The sequence below is a fragment of the Emiliania huxleyi genome (genome assembly GCF_000372725.1).
Source record: "Emiliania huxleyi CCMP1516 unplaced genomic scaffold EMIHUscaffold_1, whole genome shotgun sequence".
Lineage (NCBI taxonomy): Eukaryota > Haptophyta > Isochrysidales > Noelaerhabdaceae > Emiliania > Emiliania huxleyi.
Genome location: NW_005202428.1, coordinates 1,068,822 through 1,085,810, shown reverse-complemented (window position 1 = coordinate 1,085,810; position 16,989 = coordinate 1,068,822). Strand labels below are relative to the sequence as shown.

The window sequence follows — 16,989 nt, the reverse complement described above, 5'->3', positions numbered from 1 at the left end:
CGTGCAGGTGGGGACCCTGTCCTCCTCCTCGGACCTCGCTTGGCCTCTCCGTTTTACTTATAAACCGGCTGCGTGAGAAATAATTTCTTGTTTTAGATGCCCCCATCTGCGGAATCTCCAGAGGCGCACAAGGAGAATGGCACGCCTCAGCCGCTGGGTGTGGGCGTTAACGGGGCGGGGGCGACGTCGGTGGCCGTTGCTAAGCCACTCGAGCTGGACGTGGTCGCCGCGGAATTGGACGAGACCGACTCGGCACCCTCTTCCTCGGATGCCGGCAGCGTCGCGCCGCCGCCGCCTGCAAGACCTTGCCCTGCCGTGCCCGATACGCCGGAGGAGAGGGCGCTCGCAGGGCTGCGTGCCGAGATGGAGCGGCGGGGCGAGTGTATCGCCCACCTCAGCCGCGCTGACCTTCTCCGCTGGCTGCGAGCCCGCAAGCTCCACGTGGGCAAGTCGTCCGACTTCCTGCAGGCATCGACTGCGGGCCCCTCCCCTGCCCGCCCGCGCCTCGCGTGACGCCGTCTCCCCCCCCCCCCCCGTTCCCCTGGGCGACTTCGTACTCTTCTTCCTCACTGGCACCGCCTCCGGTTGCAGGCTGATTTGGCGTGGCGCCGGAAGCACCGAATTGAGGAGCGGAGCGGCGAGGACGCGGATGCGGTGCTCGGGTGCGAGGTGGCCAAGCTCAAGGCATTCCTACCGCACGAAAACCCGCCCTGCCTCGACCGCAGAGGCCGCCCGGTCATCATCAAGCACTTTGGCCACGTCTATTTCTCGCGGCTGCTCAACTCGACGAACATCACGCTCGACCAGCTCTGCGACTACAACTGGTGCCCCCCCCCCCCCCCCACCTTACCACCTGCCCCCACACGCCTGCTCGAAAAGACGCGCATATTGCCGGTCAAGTGTGCACACGGCGAAGTCGCCTATCACACCTCGTGCTCTCCTGGTAGGTGGGTGAACGAGCAGTACACACGCCGGCTGAACGAGGTTGGAGCAGAGCAGTGGCTCATCATCTGCGATGCCAAGGGCTTCTCGCCCACGCAGATGGACCGGGTGGCGCTCAAGGTGCTCAAGAGCATGGCAAATATCGACGCCGACCACTACCCAGAGCGGCTCGGCGGGTTTGTCATCATCAACGCGCCCGCATCGCTCGCGTTTGTGTGGAAGATCGTGAGCGCGTGGCTGGACGAGAAGACCAAGGCGAAGGTCCAAATCATCTCGGCGGGGGAGCCCAAGCGCGCGAGAGAGCACCTGCACAGCCTGATTGACCCGGCGCAGCTGCCGGCGCAGTACGGCGGGACTGCGCCGGCGCTGGAGGAGTGGCCTGCATGGCCGGCGAAGTCGGGAGTGCCGCCGCCAAAGTCGCCGCCAAAGGCGTCGCCCGCGAAGTAAGGGCGTCGGCCGCGTGCGACGCTGCATTGCGCGTGCCTTGTGAACTCCAGATGCGTGGACGCGGAGGGATGATATTGTCCCGCGGCTGGCCCATGCGGCCCCGCTGCGCCCCTCCGCCTAACTTTGCCGCACTACTCGCCCCACGGGCGGACAGATAATTTATAGAGCGGTCGCTTGCCTTGGCGGTGCGTGGGTGCTTGAGATTGGTTGATGGTGTGCGTGATCATCCCATCAGTACTCGTGATCATCCTAATCAAACTCGTTGGACTCGGGGAGACGCTCGTTGCTCGCAATTTTTTGTTGCTATCGGCCGCGGGGGTCCCCGGTGCGCGGTGGCAGGACGCGTTAAATGTTAAAACGCTTAAGCTTGACCTAATAATCTCAGCCTCTCACACGAGCCATATCGTGTGAGCCGCGGGAGCGCGGTTCGGAACGCGGGGCAGCCTCTTTTCCGGGGCCGGGCTTGCGTATTGTATACGTGCACGACCAACGTGTGGACGGGGCGGGGTGACAAAAACCGCGTCACAACCGCGAGATGAGTCATGACAGCACTTTCGAGGTGTGAAATGTGAGAACACACGTGTTCTCGGCTGTGTGGTCTCTGGTGTGTTGCACTGTGCCCCTCGTTGGCACAGTGAGAGAGAGAGATTTTTAGCAATACCAAACAACTCTAACACTCACACAGTGAGTGATCTGAGTATTCTTGATACGAAACACACACACACACACTCATTGCGGAGGGCCGAAGAGAGGCGCCCGAGGGGACCCTGCAATTCCCTTCCCCCCTCGCGCCTCGGAGGGGGCCGGACGGAGGCGTACCCCGAGGGCCCCGCTCTTTCCCTCTCATAGCGGCCACTCCTCGGATCGCTGGTCGAGCGACCCGGGGGATGCCCCGCGCGCCTGACCCAGGCGCGAGAAACGAATCTGCGAGGCGACAGGCGAGGCCGCTCACGCGGCCCGATGGGGAGGAACGGGGCGGACTGCGGGGATCGGCTACTTACACCGCCCTTCCTTGCAGCGAGCCCCCTCCAACCCACCCGCGCTAGGTCTCGGGGGTCGGGGGACGAAGGGGTCACACCCGACGACCTCGGGAACTAGCCGGGGCAGTCTGAGAAGGGGCAACTCCGTGCACTGACGGTCGGCCGCCAGAAAACATATATGCCTGCGTGGATCGCGTAAGGGGCGTCACACCAATGGATATCCACCTCGAGAACCTCGAGAACACAGTTAGTTAGTTAGGAAGGTGAAGAACAGCCAGGCTCGGACTGGACACCAACGCGGTAAGGAATATCGTTTTCTTTTTCGTGCCGGAGCATTTCGACCTTTCCCCTGGCCGATGTCAGTTCGTAGCGCGGCTTCCACCGCTCGGCTCGAGGCCGAGCTCGAGTTCGTGCAAAGGCTCGCCAATCCAGACTACTTGCACCGTGCGCACGCCGAGTACCACCGCCCGCCTCGCAGCCATAAATCACCCACGCCGTGCCCGCGCTGCAGACCTTGCCCAGACCCGGCTTCTCGACGACGAGTCCTTCTGCCGGTACCTCGGCTACCTCGAGTACTGGCGGCGGCCAGAGTACGCGGCGCTGCTCTCCTTCCCGCATTGTCTGCATGCGCGCCGCTCGGATGAGAGACGAATGCACACACACAGACGGCGACAGCGCTCGCTCGGCACACAGCCAGTCTTCACTCTCCTCTTTGCACGTCCTCGCACGGACGACCGCACACGTGCACACACACGGATCACGAATGGCTCGGGCACGAGGTCCACAGAGCCATAGAACCACCGCACATGCCTGCTCCGCGCGCCGCAGATGCTCGAGCTGCTGCGGCTCGCGCCCTTCCGCGAGGTGCCCCGAGACCCTCCGAGACTGCATGAGATTGCACTAGGCGCCAACTGGCCTGCGCCTCCGCTCTTACCAACCGCGCAGCCTCCGCCCTCCCCCGCTCTCGACGCCTCCTCCGCTACCGAGCCCGCCTCCGCCCTCGCCGCCTCCGCCCTCGCCGCCTCCGCCCTCGCCGCCTCCGCCCTCGCCGCTTCCGCCCTCGCCGCCTCCGCCCTCGCCGCCTCCGCCCTCGCCGAAGGATGAGACCCTGGTGATGAAATCGGCTGACACCCGTAGGCGCTCAAGCGCGACGACTTCAAGGCTCGCGCTGTCCATGCCTCCTCGCCCCTCCCTGCCTCTCCCTTCCCTGCCTCTCCCTTCCCTGCCTCCTCTCTCCTCCCTGCCTTCTCTCTCCTCCTTGCTACCTCCGCCCTGACCGCCGCCACCGCCGCCCTCGTCGCCGCCCTCATCGCTGCCCTCATCGCCGCCACCGCCGCCCTCATCGCTGCCCTCATCGCCGCGTCCACGCTGCCAGGCGCACGTCTCGGCGCTGCTGGAGGAGGCGTGGCGAAACAGGTTCGCGAGAGGACCCGAGATCGCCAAGGGTTCCCCTCGAGATTACCCCAAGATTACTCCGGATGCACGAGAGCAGAGGGTTCGTGGCGAGGACGGGAGCGGGCCGGGCCCTTTTGCTGAGCAAAAGGACCGCTGCGAACAGCCGTCTCTTCACAGTCATCCGACCTGTGATCGCAGGCTCGATTTCGTGGACGCGGAGAAGGCGCGGCTGGCACGAGGGCTCTTGGCGGAGGGAGGCGGGAGCAGCGCTCTGGCGGCGGCGGGCGGAGCCGGGGGCGGGTTGGAGCCGACGTGAACGCCGATTGCAGCGTGTCGTCGAGATGGAGCGGACGAATGGATGTGATAGAGTGATACCTCAGTGCTCAGAGTCCAGAGTCAGAAAGGCAAAACCAAAAGACGCGGGTGTTATAATTGCCTATGAGCTATGTAATTAAGGAGAGCGCAAAGATTTCGTCAGGGACGGGGAACTGCGGAAACGAATCGGAAACGAATCGGAAACCGGCACATTCACATATAATTTCACTCTTCCGTCAGTGTAAAGAAGAGAAGAAAACGCGCGGCCGCCGCGCAGGGCCAAGGCCCTGATCTAATACTGCGGGAACTCCCACTGCGACTCGCCGGTCCTCTCGTTGTAGTAGTAGGTGCCGCCGGTTGCCTCATCGAGCCCAGCCGTCCAGCCGGCAGGCAGCGTGTGGCCTTGTGGCGCGGCATAGCCCTGCTGCTGCTGCTGCTGCTGCTGCTGCTGCTGTTGCTGCTGCTGCTGCTGCTGCTGCTGCTGCTGCACGTGGCAGGTGAAGACCGCGTCGTCCGGGTCGTTGCAGTCCAAGCTGAGCTGGTCGCCATCTTCGATCACGCGCACCTGGCCGTTGTACAGCGCGTTCCATGGCCCGCAGGGCCACTCCGAGGCCGCCCTCGAGCGCCACATCGTCGGGCCACGGCCGGTGGAGAGGAGCAAAGCAGCGCCGTCCGCGGCCACTGCAACCTTGCACTGCTCTCGAGAGACCGTGAGCTTCTGCCTCACCATATTCCAGCGGCTCAGCACCTGCTCCTCTCCCAAGCGCAGCACGTACGGCAGGTGCAGGTACCTGTCGTGTGCCTGCATCGAGTACGCAAAGCCGGTAACCCCGACGGCCCCGTCCAGGGCAAGGACCGGCTGCTCGAGGTATCCTTGCGGCGACTCATAGCCGACGCCTTGCACCGACTCATAGTTGCCATACTGCAGCCCCACTGCGCTTCGCGCGGTGCGGCGCAGCAGCTTCGAGGCCAGTAGTGGCGCGACTGCGCTCGTGACGTGCAAGAGACAGAGCACCATTCGATGCCTCGGGTAAATCAAGCCTGTCTCCTCTCACGTAAACGCACAACTCCGGGCCCGAAATCGCACAGAGTCCCAGGGAAGGCGAGCAAAAACCTGCTCACCTGTCCAGACGACGGGGCGCCGTCCGGCCCACGTCGCGGATAAAGGAATTCGGCCGCGCGCACAGCACACTGGGGTGATGCTCCGATAAACCCGCCGGATCTTCGACAAAACCAGGGATATTTCTTTTCTGGGAGGGTAGGTGTGAATACAGCTTTCTGGTAGGGTTACATCGACGAACTTTGCGGCAATCGACTGGGGGGCAGCCCCCCAGCACATCCCGCACAGAGACCTCGATGTAACCCGATTGTGAGCGTGAAACCGCCGATGCGATTGCTCATTGGGACATTGCTCAGTCAGTGACCGACAGTCAGCCAGCAGCAGACTTTGACGATTGGTGGCCTCGCGCCCTCAGTCCACCTCCTCTACTAACGGCCCTGCCCCAGCCCAGATGCCTCATCCAGGGTGGTGCAACTACTCGCGCAGGGAGAGAGAGACAGTCGGCGATCTGCGCCGCGCAGATGAGCTCCGCCTCGTCTGCATCGAGGACGTCCACCGCAGGGCTATCATAGCGCCATATGACGTACTGCCTGTTGTTCATTACTTCGCAGGTGCCAAAGTCGAGGACAATCTCACTGGTGGCGGTTGCACTCCCGGCCGGCGGTAGGAGAGATGAAGGCTAATGTACTTGGCGGTGCCTTCCGGCGTGATCCATGAACAGTGCCCCGGGACGAAAGAGGAGGCGACGTCTCTCTCGTCCACGAGCGCCTCGATGTGCGCATCGACGGTGTAACCTGCTTTGAGAGACGGGAACGAACGGCGGTGAATCGCCGACAGCGGCGCCTTCGTTCCTACCACCACTGCCACCACCGCCAGCTCCGCCGTGGACCTTGCCGGGCCCTCTGATGATTGTAGTACCGTGGAGCAGCTCGTCCGAGCCGTTGTTGTACTCTGCTGTGGCGCCAGCTCGGTGTACAATACGGACGAAGACGGCCACAGCAACGGTGTTACCAGCGCGAGCATACAGGCAGCGCGAAGCCGCGTGCCTCGTTGGCGCGCCCGCCGAAATCCTGGGCCTCGAGTTCTTTGGCGTAGGGGACCCAAAACCCTGCGGCGGGCCATTACTTTCGCTGCTTTCGAATTCATAGCTCTTTCGCACGCCTTTATCCGTCACTCCCCCGAAGACCAGTCTTTATTGAGCTTGAGTTGGAGTGTGTTGATTTATGCACAAATCTGTGTGTTGCGAGCGCTAGATGGCGAAATTTTCTTCGCCTCCGGCGGGGCCGCTCGCCGCGGGGCTAGAGAGGGACTTTTGTCGATGTCGGCTAGAAGTGCTGCACCTTTTTGAGAATTTCACCCACTGGCACAACATGCGTCGCCCATCTCTCCTGGAGGTGACAACTGCTCTATTTATTTATACAACGTAAAAGAATTCTCCAAGAAGCCCTTCCAGTCACACACACAACGCAGCACCACCCCGGGATTAAGATGGCATCGGACGCCAGGGCGCAGCCGGGGGGCTGTCAGGCGACACACAACGGTGACATACCGCTATGACATACGCCCTCCAGACCGCTCCTGCGCCTTGTACCCGTGATCTCTCCCGTGCGCTGACCGCTGTGGTGCGCCTCATGTTGCTCATGTGTGGGTCCGTGCAAGTGCGCGTCAGTCCCGTGCGTATTGCGCTAAAACAAAACAGACACGAACTCGGAACCAAGAGTCCTCCCGAGACCTTAAGAACTTTTTCCCTCTGCACGCCTCACATCCGCGTGCATCTCTGTCCGTCCCCGCGGGCGAGACCACACGAGGTGGCACGCCCACTTTCCCTGCTCGTTGAAGCCGCAGTGCTGCTGCGGGCACCTCCCTGTCTCCGACCGAAGGCCTGGGAGCAGTTGGCTCTCGCCGAGCCCATAGCCGTGCCGCAGCGCCACCATCTGCGCCATCAAAGCAAAGTCGGGGTCGACCGCCGTCAGGTTGGCCCAGCGCAGGGCCGACTTTTTTGTGTAGCCACTGTTCATCGTTTTCGGCGTCCGGTGCAGCGCCTCGTCGATCTGCAACGCCGTGAGCGAGCGGGCAATCTTTGCCTCGCGCAGCAAAGGCAGCAGCGCACTCCCACTCATCCGCTCGATCGCGAGATGCCGCTCCGCCGTCGCCTCCGCGAAGGTGTTCCACAGAACCCAGTGCTGCAACGTCTCGCGGAGGGTCCCTCCGCGGGACGAATCGGCAGTCGCATTGACCGCCGTGTTGCACCGCAGAAACTCGAGAACGACGGGCCCGGCGAGGTTGCCGTCGTTGAAGCGTGAGTCGATGGATGGAAGCGGCGAGCGGATCAAATGCGCGACGTGGTGGAAGAGGAGATTCTTGGCGAGGGCGGGCAAGGATTACCGTCGATCGGGCAGGCGGAGGGGCTTCGCTAGAGCACAGCTTAATCTCGGCTCGGTCTCGGCTCTCGGTCTCGCCTGGTGCTCGCTATCCATCGGGCCTCGCAGCGGGTGCGCAAAGCGCGGAAACATGCAGACGCCTCCGCCATGGGGCTGGGCGTTGAAGGCGAGGGGCCAGGCGACGGCGCCGTCCGTCCGCACCTTTTTGTTGTCGTGGCTCACGTGCAGCCCGAGTCTCTGCAGCAGGCTTGCCAGGAAGCTCGTGCCTGACAGGGCGGGTGACTGAGCGTGAAAGTTGCAGCAGGACGCGAGGGGGCGGCGGAGGTGAGGGCAGACGGGTATAATAGAATGATCCTCAGGGTGGGACTCATTCATACTTCAGTGATGGCTGCAGGCTCACCGCTCCGCCCGGTGGCGGTGACGAGAAGTGGAAAAAGCGCCGGTGCTGTGTGATTGCACTTTGGGGAGTAGAGGCTGCTGCGCTTGATGAGAGCGCACGGCGGGTCCCTGAGTACGAGATCGTACCCGCAGGGCATCGCATGCGATTGAACGCGGGGGGATCCCGAAAGCAAAAGTTGAAAGCGCTGCGTCGTGCGTCCGTGCTAAGCACGATTTCCAGAAGAGAATTTTCGTTGGGTTTAGAAAAAGAATTTAAAGAAAACAACTCTCTCTCACAGCAGACAGGCTCGACACAGGTGCTAGAAAAAGAAAAGGGTGACTTCTTTATCTCTTTTCCAGAGGAGACGGCGACCAACTTCTTTAGCACAGGTCCAGTCAGGACAGTGCTCAGTGGACAGCCAGGATGGCAGGAAGGAAAAGCTGGAAGGCGAGAAGGGTGGAGGCGTCCGAGGCCGATTTTTGGCTTTCAAGATAATCCACATCTCATAATCCACACACCGGACTCCGGAGCAACACGCAACACGCCAGCTTACGATGTTGGGTGAGCGTGAGGCGGTAGGTACCCCCATCGCGACGGAATCGAAAGCTCGGAAGCCCCGAACCGCTCACATAAACGCCAGAGTCGGGCAGCAGCCCTTCTTGCGGCCTGTCTTGCGCCGCCTCCTGCCACAGCATGTCGCCCGGGGAGTCAGGCCGTCGCCTAGTGCACCAACAGTTGGTGCGACACTCAGCTTGCCCCAGAGGGACAAAAGGAGGGCTAGGGACAGAGCTGACTGCGAGGTGGCACGGGCCTGGGCAAATCCAGAGGAGGAGGAGGATGGTGAGCATCGGCAAGCACACGGCCACGACGATGAGGGCAAACATCACCGGCCGCGATGGGCGTGGGAGGAGCAGCGGAAGCAGCAAAGCCATGTAAAACTCCGAGGTGATGCCGATTTCGGGGGCTGGTGTCCTCGGCGGGGGCGGAGGGTGGGCCTCGACGAGGACGTTGACAGGCGAGGGCGGCGGCGGCGGCGGCGGCGGCGCCGTCGACGTGGGTCCCGGCCCCTTTGGGGGGACCTCTGTCCACGCCACGGCGGGCTTCGCTGTGAAGACCACCGGCACGCTCAGCTCGCTCCCCACGCTCGCCAGGAAGGAGTCGCTGTCTGCAGCCGCCACGACGCCCTCGGCCGATGGGCCGCTCCCATCCATGGCCTCCACCACAATGATCGACACGGCATCGCCCGCACCGAACCCGTAAACTTGCTCTGGATCGACTGCCATGCCGGCGCTGGCGAGGCTAGAGGTGACGGCGACGGCGACGGCGGGTGCATCCGCGGGGAGTCCTCGCTCGCCGCCGCCTTGTCCCAGCGCAAACTGAGCACTGCGCGAGTAGATTCCCGGCGGGGGAGGCGGCTGCAGGATGACATCGCATTCCATCCGCACATACATCGCGCCAGAAGCACACACGCTGCTCGACATGAAGCCCGGCGCTTTGGTGCCGCAGCGGCCGTCCCCTTCGCACCAGACGCCGTAGTGCATCCGGCTGTGGCATTGCGATGGCGCCCAGAACGGCGAAGCCTCATCCCAAAAGGTGCAGCTCACCAACTGGAGGCAGTAGCCACACTCTAGCCCGGCATCGCACTCTCCACAAGGCGGCTTTGTCGCCCCTGCACCCAGCCAAAGGAGGAAGAGCGGGAGCCGCTGCCAATCACAGATCATGGCTCGGCTGTAAAGGCGTTTGGCTCCAGTCACGGCGGCGGCTGTGCAGGCTCGTGCGTCGCGGGGTCCGCGGGGTCACGGGCGCCAGTCGCCCGACTCGGACGTCCTCGCCAATGAAGAAACTGGTGGCTGCGCTAGGATCAGGACTAAAATGCTGGTTGCCCAACTCGTTCTGAGCAGTCAAGCGCCGCTCGGAACGGCTCGATTGCCCCCGACCAAACTCTTCGACTCCGACTCTAGGCCGGTCAGCGGCAAGCGTGCACGCCGAGCAACACGCACGGCTTCAATTCCAACGACTTTGTGCGTGCCCGGCTCGTTGGTACGGACGAGGTACCCGGGCCCGCTGGCGGCTCTGCATGGACTGCGAACACCACCGCGGCCTATCGCGCCGTTCCAGTCGGTTCGGAGGCGAGCGTTTCTGTGGTGCTTGAAGTCTTCAGCACGCAGCGTCGGCAGTGGCGACGGCTTCGGTGGGACCAGCTGTCGGAGCACCTCCCTCACGCTCCCAAGGTGCACATGGTCTTTGTTGGCGCCGACATGGATGCGTTCGCGCACGCGCACCCCGACTCGTTCGCCTCCCCGCAAGGCGAGCAGACACACTTCACGGTGCACTTGGCTCTGCCCGTGGCCCAGCCGTACTCGCTCTCGGTCGAGTTCATGTTCAACGCGGACGCGGCGGACCTGTGCACGCTCGAGTCCAATGCGCACAGCCACGGGCCGCCGAACCCATACGTGGGCGAGCGGCCAGCGTCTCTAGCGGAGGTCGCCTCGCGAGTGCACGCCTCCCTGGTCGTCGCCGCGGCCCTTGGGGGCGGCGCGCGCGTCCAAGAAAGGCTGCAGCGCGCCGGGCCGCTGATTCAAACGGGAATGGAGCAGGTGCTCATGCGCGCCCTCGGCGGGGAGTGGATCTCAGCTGAAGAGCGTGCGGTCCTGGGGCGTGCCATCTCGAACCTGAGCGGCGCCGCGGCGTTCGAGCCGGCAAGGGCGGCGCTCAATGCCCTCGCCAATGCGAGCAGTGCCGATCTGCGGCTGCAGGCAGGAAGCTACCTCGACCGCTTCAGGGCGGGCTTTGCGGCGGAGTGGCGGCACATCTATGAACATACCCGCCCTCCGAGGCCCCGGCCAAACTACGTGCCGAGCAGCTCCATCTTGGTACTCGTCGCGGTTGATGGCGCACAGAGTCGGACGAGCAGTCCCACTGCCCGGCCAGTCTCGGCTGCAGTGGCCACGCGGCATGTGGGGCACGGAGCAGAGGACGGGCTGCCCTCCACGGCCACGCGGCATGCGGGGCAGGGAGCAGAGGACGGGCTGTCCTCGGTGCTGCAGCGCGTCCGTCCGCTGCAGCAGCAGGAAACAACACCGGTGCTCCTCGCGTCGATGCGCCACCTGCAGCGTCCGTGCGGCCATGGCGGCCTTGGCGGCGGCCTTGGCGGCGGCCTTGGCGGCGGCGAGGGCGGCGGCGGCGGCGGCGGCGGTAGCGGTAGCGGTGCGTGCGTGCAGAGCAACGCGACCGTCTATGCACACAGCCCGGACGTAGCAGTGGTGGAGTACCTCTTCTTGACGATGGAGGGTGCGGCGATCGACGACCTCGCCCTCTGGCTCGGCGCTCCCGCCCACGTGCTGCTGGCGAGGCAGCCGCCGCGGCGCGCGGAGGACGGCGTTCTCGGCGGGCCGGAGGAACTCATGCACCTCCATGGCGCGCTCGGGCGCGCTCAGGAGAAGCCACGGCTGGTGTCCCCTCGTAACGTAGATGACTCCCAGTTTCGTTTCGGGCCGCACCTCCACGTTCACGTGCCTCTCCACGCGGAGCAGACAGGGTGGTACACGCTCTTCACCACCGTACGGCGCGCTGGCGCAAACAGCTCCGCACAGGGGTTGCTCGTCTTCTCGCATACGATACGCCTCTGATCTCGGTTTTTATTGTGATCTCGGCACATGGCAGCCGCACGCACGTATAGTCGGTCTTTAAGTTTAACGCTTTGCGCCAGCCACATAGATGGGTAGGTGCAGCCCTGGGTGGTTCAGTAGTAGGGCCCTTCCCCACTGACTGTAATGTAACTAACGCTTTTCAGTAGAGGGAGCGGACCGTGAGTTGAGGAAATCGGAGGACGCGACCCACTTCGCCACAGACGGTCCCGCGCCTCGCCGCTAAGACGGGTATACGACCGCGGCTCGTGTGCGTGTACCCGTCTTTGTCCGGAGTGAAAAGTCCAACGCGCTCGTCGGTGACGGCGTCCTCCAACCTGCGCCGCGCTCGGCGAACCTCGACAGCGCTTTCGGTGGCATGCAGCTCTTTGCGCCTGAAGCCTGGAGAGCAGCTCCTCTGCTGCTCACACACTCTGCACAGTTGACACAGCCTACTGTGCGGCTGCCACAGCTGTCACAGCGATGGGCTCGCCCTCACTGGCCCTCAGTCACTTGTGCTGCGGCTTGTGTGAGCGACACTGCTCGGCGACTGCCGGCACACTGTGAGACCATGGGTGTGAGGTTAAACCACGCTACCAGCGCTTGGTCACATTAGCCCCGAGGTAAGATCCTTCTACTCTGTTGATGACAAGACTTGTCTACTGGCTAAAGCCGAGCAGGAGGGCCCAGCGCACAACCCCTGGTCAACTCAGGGTCCACGCCCCGTACCCCGCGACTCGTGCGGCCCGCGCCAGCGCCGCGGATGGGCTCGTCGTGACCTCCCGACTGGCGTCATACACCGGCGGGGATGCCGTTGGTGTATGACGCTGGTTGGAGCGTCTATCCGACGCCGCACAAGCCGACGGGAGGGGCTGCAAGTTGGCCCCATTCAGTAGTCAGCAGCGTCGCCAGGCGACACGCCCTCATGTCATGCATCTTGCATGATTGTGCTGCCTGCGCGCGCTTGTCGTGGCAGGGTCGGGCACGGCGGTGATCACCGTGGCGAGCGCGACCTCTGACGAGCTCAGGACCGCCGCCCTCGAACATCCCAGCACACCCACCGCGCACACGCTCGGCGCTCATTTTGAGCGTCGTGCGACTTGCACGCAGGGTCAAGCTGCGCGTCGAATCTTGGCCGTGCTGGCGCCGCAGGAGGCGGCGCGGATGCGGAGGATTGCGCCTGCCGCGCGGGAGCGGCTGGATGTGGCGCGCGCGCTCGCGGTTGCACTTGGCGTGCAGCCGCGTGTTGGTCCGTGTCTTGGTAGCAGGGCGTGGAGGCATGTGGCATGGTCCGTAGCGCCGTTAGTTCGAACTTTCAGACGAGACTTGCGTGAGGTGTTTTGTCGTACTCATCACGAACGACAAAACATCTCACACAAGTCGGGTGTGGGGACGCGATCCGGACGAACGCGGAGTGTGTGTGTGGTGTGCGCGCGCGTGTGATCTTGTAAACACGTTACAATTTGTCCCACCCAGCTCCCAGGGCGCGAAAGGTCTGGTGTGCTGGTCAACTACTTGCTCCTCCTTGTGGGGTCCATCCTCACATGCGTACCAATTGCAAAGAGGGAGTTTTCCTTCATTGCAAAGCTGTCTTTGAGCTAGCTACTGGAGGACGAAGTCTCATCAGCTGAGCTCCCTCGGGCAGACCTACATGCCGTCGCAATTAGCCCCGTCGGAACCAGTCGAGCGCAAAGGCAGTTGCAAAACGGAAGTCGCCCCCCTTGGCCATGTCTTCCTGGGGAGACGAATCGCCTGGGGGAGACGAATCGCCTGGGGGAGAATGGCCTGGGGGAGACGAATCGCCTGGGGGAGAATGGCCTGGGGGAGACGAATCGCCTGGGGGAGGGGGGAGACGAATCGCCTGGGGGAGGGGGGAGACGAATCGCCTGGGGGAGACGAATCGCCTGGGCGCTGGGGGAGACGAATCGCCTGGGGGAGACGAATCGCCTGGGGGAGAATGGCCTGGGGTAGACTCAGGGGGTGTTGGCGCGCAGTCGAGGCGCGATCGAGGCGCGGACAAGGCGCGATCGCGAGGCGCACCTATAATCTGTAGTTACAATTGCCTCAAAGCTCAATCTACTAGAAACGCAATCTAAATCTATATTTTTGCTGACTTCTCAATCTGCTCGGGTGCCTATCGTTCGAGCTGCTCATACGGTTATGTGGACACTATTGCACAACCGCTCTACGCTACGAGTGAACAAAGAAAATAACACGCCAGTCGCCACGACAAGCTGACTGCGTGTTTGGCCTCACACGTCTCAAGGTGCGCGCAACTTTCGCAACCCACAAGCAGTGCGCCCGCTACAGATGTCACTTGCAAGCCCTACATCCATTCTATCAAACGCCGTCCTAGCGAAATGACGTGGTGAAATGTGCGGGAATGCCTTGAGCAACCTACTTTGGTCTGCTTGTTGGATCATGCGCATGGTGGTCCATGAGATGGCAACAGGGTCCCGAGGGCCGCTGTTGAGAAGAGACTTCCATGACATGTCAAACCCCATGGGCGTGCGGAACCACCAACGCCGGCCCGCGGTCGACCCCTTTAGCTTGGGCTTCTTCTTGGAACTGTCCAGCACATTCAAGCATAGATGCCCCACATTATGATGTGATGGGACTTGGCACGTGAGCTACTTGCTGTGTGTGCCACATGAGATGCACACCTGTTGGTAGTTGGCGCCTCATCGTTGACTCCACTGTTCGCTGCTTTCTTGCGTGCCTCTGTCGTCCTCCGCAGGGTGGCACGCTGCATCTCGGCTGGCCGGCATGCGTACATCACCTTCACGTCACGCCCCCCACCAGCGTTTTGCCTGATCGCCGCGAATAAGGACTCCAATGAATCCTGTGCATACCACAAAGGCAGACACGTGAAGTGATGTGCTTTCCAAGGGAAGCACCAATGGGCCAAATGCACCTGGCTAAGATAACTAGCGCGCACGCGCACGCTGCCGTGCACTTCCATCTGGTCCTCCAAGAACCCCAAGAACCCATCGATCTGCCATACATGCCAACCATGCGGAGCATGAGGCTGTGCACTCCTACCACTCATGCTACCAATCACACACTCACACCTGCAAATTGAAATCGAACAACGCCTGGTGTGACATGCCCCATTTGCTGCGTGACTCGTCACCAACTGCCGGTAAACCAGGGCCGACCACCTCGGCGTTGTACGTGTGCCATGCGTTGACCACCAGCAAGAAGAAACGCAACTCCTCAATGTCATCATCCCAAGTGCCCCCAGCACCACAGTATGCCTGGCGCACAGAGGCCTTAGGATGACACGGGAGGGCAGGGTAGGGCAGTGGAGGGGAGGAGATGGGGAGGGTGTATGTGTGTGGGGGTGTGGGGGGGGGGGGGGGCAGGGGAAGGCAGGGGAGGGCACGCCCCCCTCTTTTCACTTTTGGCCATTCCCTTAACCGTAGTGCGCGTGTCGCTGGTGGTTCGACACCGAGTTTGAAAAGGTCCGGTCGTTGTCCCCTACCTACTTTACTAGTGCAAGTACGAGCTTGTGTGAAAGACACATTAGTTATTAGATTCGATCGACGATTGAAAGCGACTCGCGTTACTGCGTTCGCTTTCCTCTCCATGTATTAGATTCGTTCCATGTGAGAGAGATTTTTATTGTTTGTTTGTCCATGTGATCGTGCGTGTGTGAGCTGTGATCGTGTGTGAGCTCTCTCTGTCCTCTTGCCAACAACAGACCTATGACATTTTTTTTAGTTTTAGGTATGTTGTTGGCAAACCAAGACACATGTATAATGGCCCGCCACAAGGACCCCGGGAAATGCGACTCGCCGCTTTCCTCCCACTGTGAATTTGCGTGAGCTCTGTGTCCTGATTTGCCAACAACAAACCTAAACTAAATACATAAAATAAACCAATTTATCCGGAAACAGAAGTAAAAGGTCCGACGAATCCTTCCAAAGGATGCCTCGCTCGTCCATCAGCGGCATCACCACCGCGCACCGCGCTGCCGTGATCATCGCGCTTGCTGCTGTCGATCACTTGACCGCTACAGCAGCTCGTCGACGGTGGGGCTTGTGATGTCGACGGATCAACTGCCTGCTCCGTGCTCCGCCCTGACGCTCACAGCTCATGATCTGCATAGCCGCCTCCTCCGATCGGCTAGATGGACAGCATATCGGCACTTATGTATCCAATCACTTAGTTGAGCTATGAATTTTGGTTCCTTCCTATTGGTTTCCGTTTTTGATCTTTGCCGAGCACGCGCGCCGATGTGAGTTGTGACGTGTGTAAGGTGTGCGAGAGGGCTGTCTAGCGTGCGGAGTGTACCATCGGCATAGCACTCGCAGTTTGAGAGACAGGGCTCTCTCTTCCGTCTGTGTGTGTTGTGCTGTACGCGTACAAGGCGCGTTGGGTCCTTGTGCGCACACATCGCTGGTGTCCCCGCGTCCCGCCGGTGCGGCCCGTGCGGGAGCGAGCGGGGCGACCCCCGGCCCCGCACCCCCCTCGGCCTCGCACAGAGACCTCGGCGTTCGCCTCGGGCTTAGGGTACCCCTAGGCTTATGAGACATTTTACTCGAGTATGCTCGAAAGATACACATTCTATCAGAGAACAACCACATGCTGCATATGCGCCTCTTACCCAAGCCGGTTGCGCCCGTGGGCGGTGCGCAACTCTGGCCAGTAGCCACGCCATCGGTTGGCAGTTCTGTGGCGCAATACGCTCGCTATCCTGAATGTGCGAACGCGCCCCCCCCCTTCGCACGCGGCGCGCAACATGGCACTCGTCGGCGCTTGCAAAGCACTCAGTTGTCCGCCTCGGACTTTTCGACGTCCTTCTTCCACTTCTCCTCGTCGTCGTCCTCCTCGTCCCACGCCTCCTCGGGCGGCGGCGGCACCCACTCCTCGATCGTCTCGAAGGTCGACTCCCACTGGCCCGAAGCCTCCGACTTCTTCTTCGGGAAGAGAGACAGCTGCGAGCGAGGGGCGGGGGAGGCAGCCGTGGGAAGGAAGCAGCTTGGCGGCCGTGGCAGCGCGGGCGCAGTGGCGGCTCTCTCTCTCTCGCAGGTGCTCGAGAGGTGGCCTCGCGACGGGCCGGCCCGCGCGTGTCTCGCGAGGGCCTCTGGGGGGGGTCCTGGAGGGGTCTCGGAGGGGGTCAGGAGGAGGTCTCGTCACCTGCATGAGCCACTTGTTTTCAAACCGCTCACCCATCACCTGCGCACGGAGGGCGGTTGTGGCGGTTGTGGCGGTTGTGGCGGTTGTGGCGGTGAGGGCAGTGGCGGTGAGGGAGGGATCAGGAGGGCGGTGGTAGAGAGGCGGCGGCGTCGACGGTGGTGGCGGGGACGGGTGGGGGCGGCGAGGGCGGAGGTGGGGACGGCTGCAGCTGGGCGGCGGAGGCGAGCGAGGGGAGTGAGACAGCGATGCGAGCGGTCTCGTCTCGTCTCGGATCGGCGTGGGGGCGGTGGATCTGTTGCCCGCTCCCCCCGACGGCGGGGCC

The 16,989-nt window shown here is 62.5% G+C and overlaps 3 protein-coding genes across 3 annotated transcripts in view; 1 reads left to right on the top strand and 2 right to left on the bottom strand.

The window, feature by feature from the left end:
* The first annotated feature begins 135 nt into the window (after positions 1–135).
* EMIHUDRAFT_431773 (hypothetical protein) lies at positions 136–1,663 on the top strand. The gene is made up of 3 exons (XM_005794068.1): positions 136–468; positions 592–824; positions 948–1,663. Exons 1-3 carry the CDS (start codon positions 364–366, stop codon positions 1,387–1,389), a joined length of 780 nt encoding a protein of 259 aa, XP_005794125.1. The 5' UTR covers positions 136–363; the 3' UTR covers positions 1,390–1,663.
* A 2,708-nt stretch (positions 1,664–4,371) lies between these two features.
* Positions 4,372–5,097, bottom strand: EMIHUDRAFT_94930 (hypothetical protein; the record flags this gene model as incomplete). Its single annotated transcript, XM_005794067.1, has 1 exon — positions 4,372–5,097. The coding sequence occupies one exon, from the start codon at positions 5,095–5,097 to the stop codon at positions 4,372–4,374; it is 726 nt and encodes a 241-aa protein (XP_005794124.1).
* A 10,958-nt stretch (positions 5,098–16,055) lies between these two features.
* EMIHUDRAFT_431772 (hypothetical protein) overlaps positions 16,056–16,989 on the bottom strand; it is a 2,062-nt gene continuing 1,128 nt past the window's right edge. The window contains exons 5-6 of the mRNA XM_005794066.1: positions 16,668–16,706; positions 16,056–16,465 (exon numbers count right to left, since the gene is read on the bottom strand). Coding sequence (XP_005794123.1) covers positions 16,298–16,465; positions 16,668–16,706 — 207 coding nt within the window. The 3' untranslated portion in view covers positions 16,056–16,297. The remainder of the gene's footprint in view (positions 16,466–16,667; positions 16,707–16,989) is intronic.

What these genes read in the sequence shown, in the direction of transcription:
- EMIHUDRAFT_431773 (XM_005794068.1), top strand. Translation starts at nt 364, where the DNA reads ATGGAGCGGCGGGGCGAGTGTATCGCCCACCTCAGCCGCGCTGACCTT. An exon ending in AGTCGTCCGACTTCCTGCAG is followed by an intron (nt 469 to 591) that starts GCATCGACTGCG and finishes CTCCGGTTGCAG; the next exon opens with GCTGATTTGGCGTGGCGCCG. An exon ending in CAGCTCTGCGACTACAACTG is followed by an intron (nt 825 to 947) that starts GTGCCCCCCCCC and finishes CTCTCCTGGTAG; the next exon opens with GTGGGTGAACGAGCAGTACA.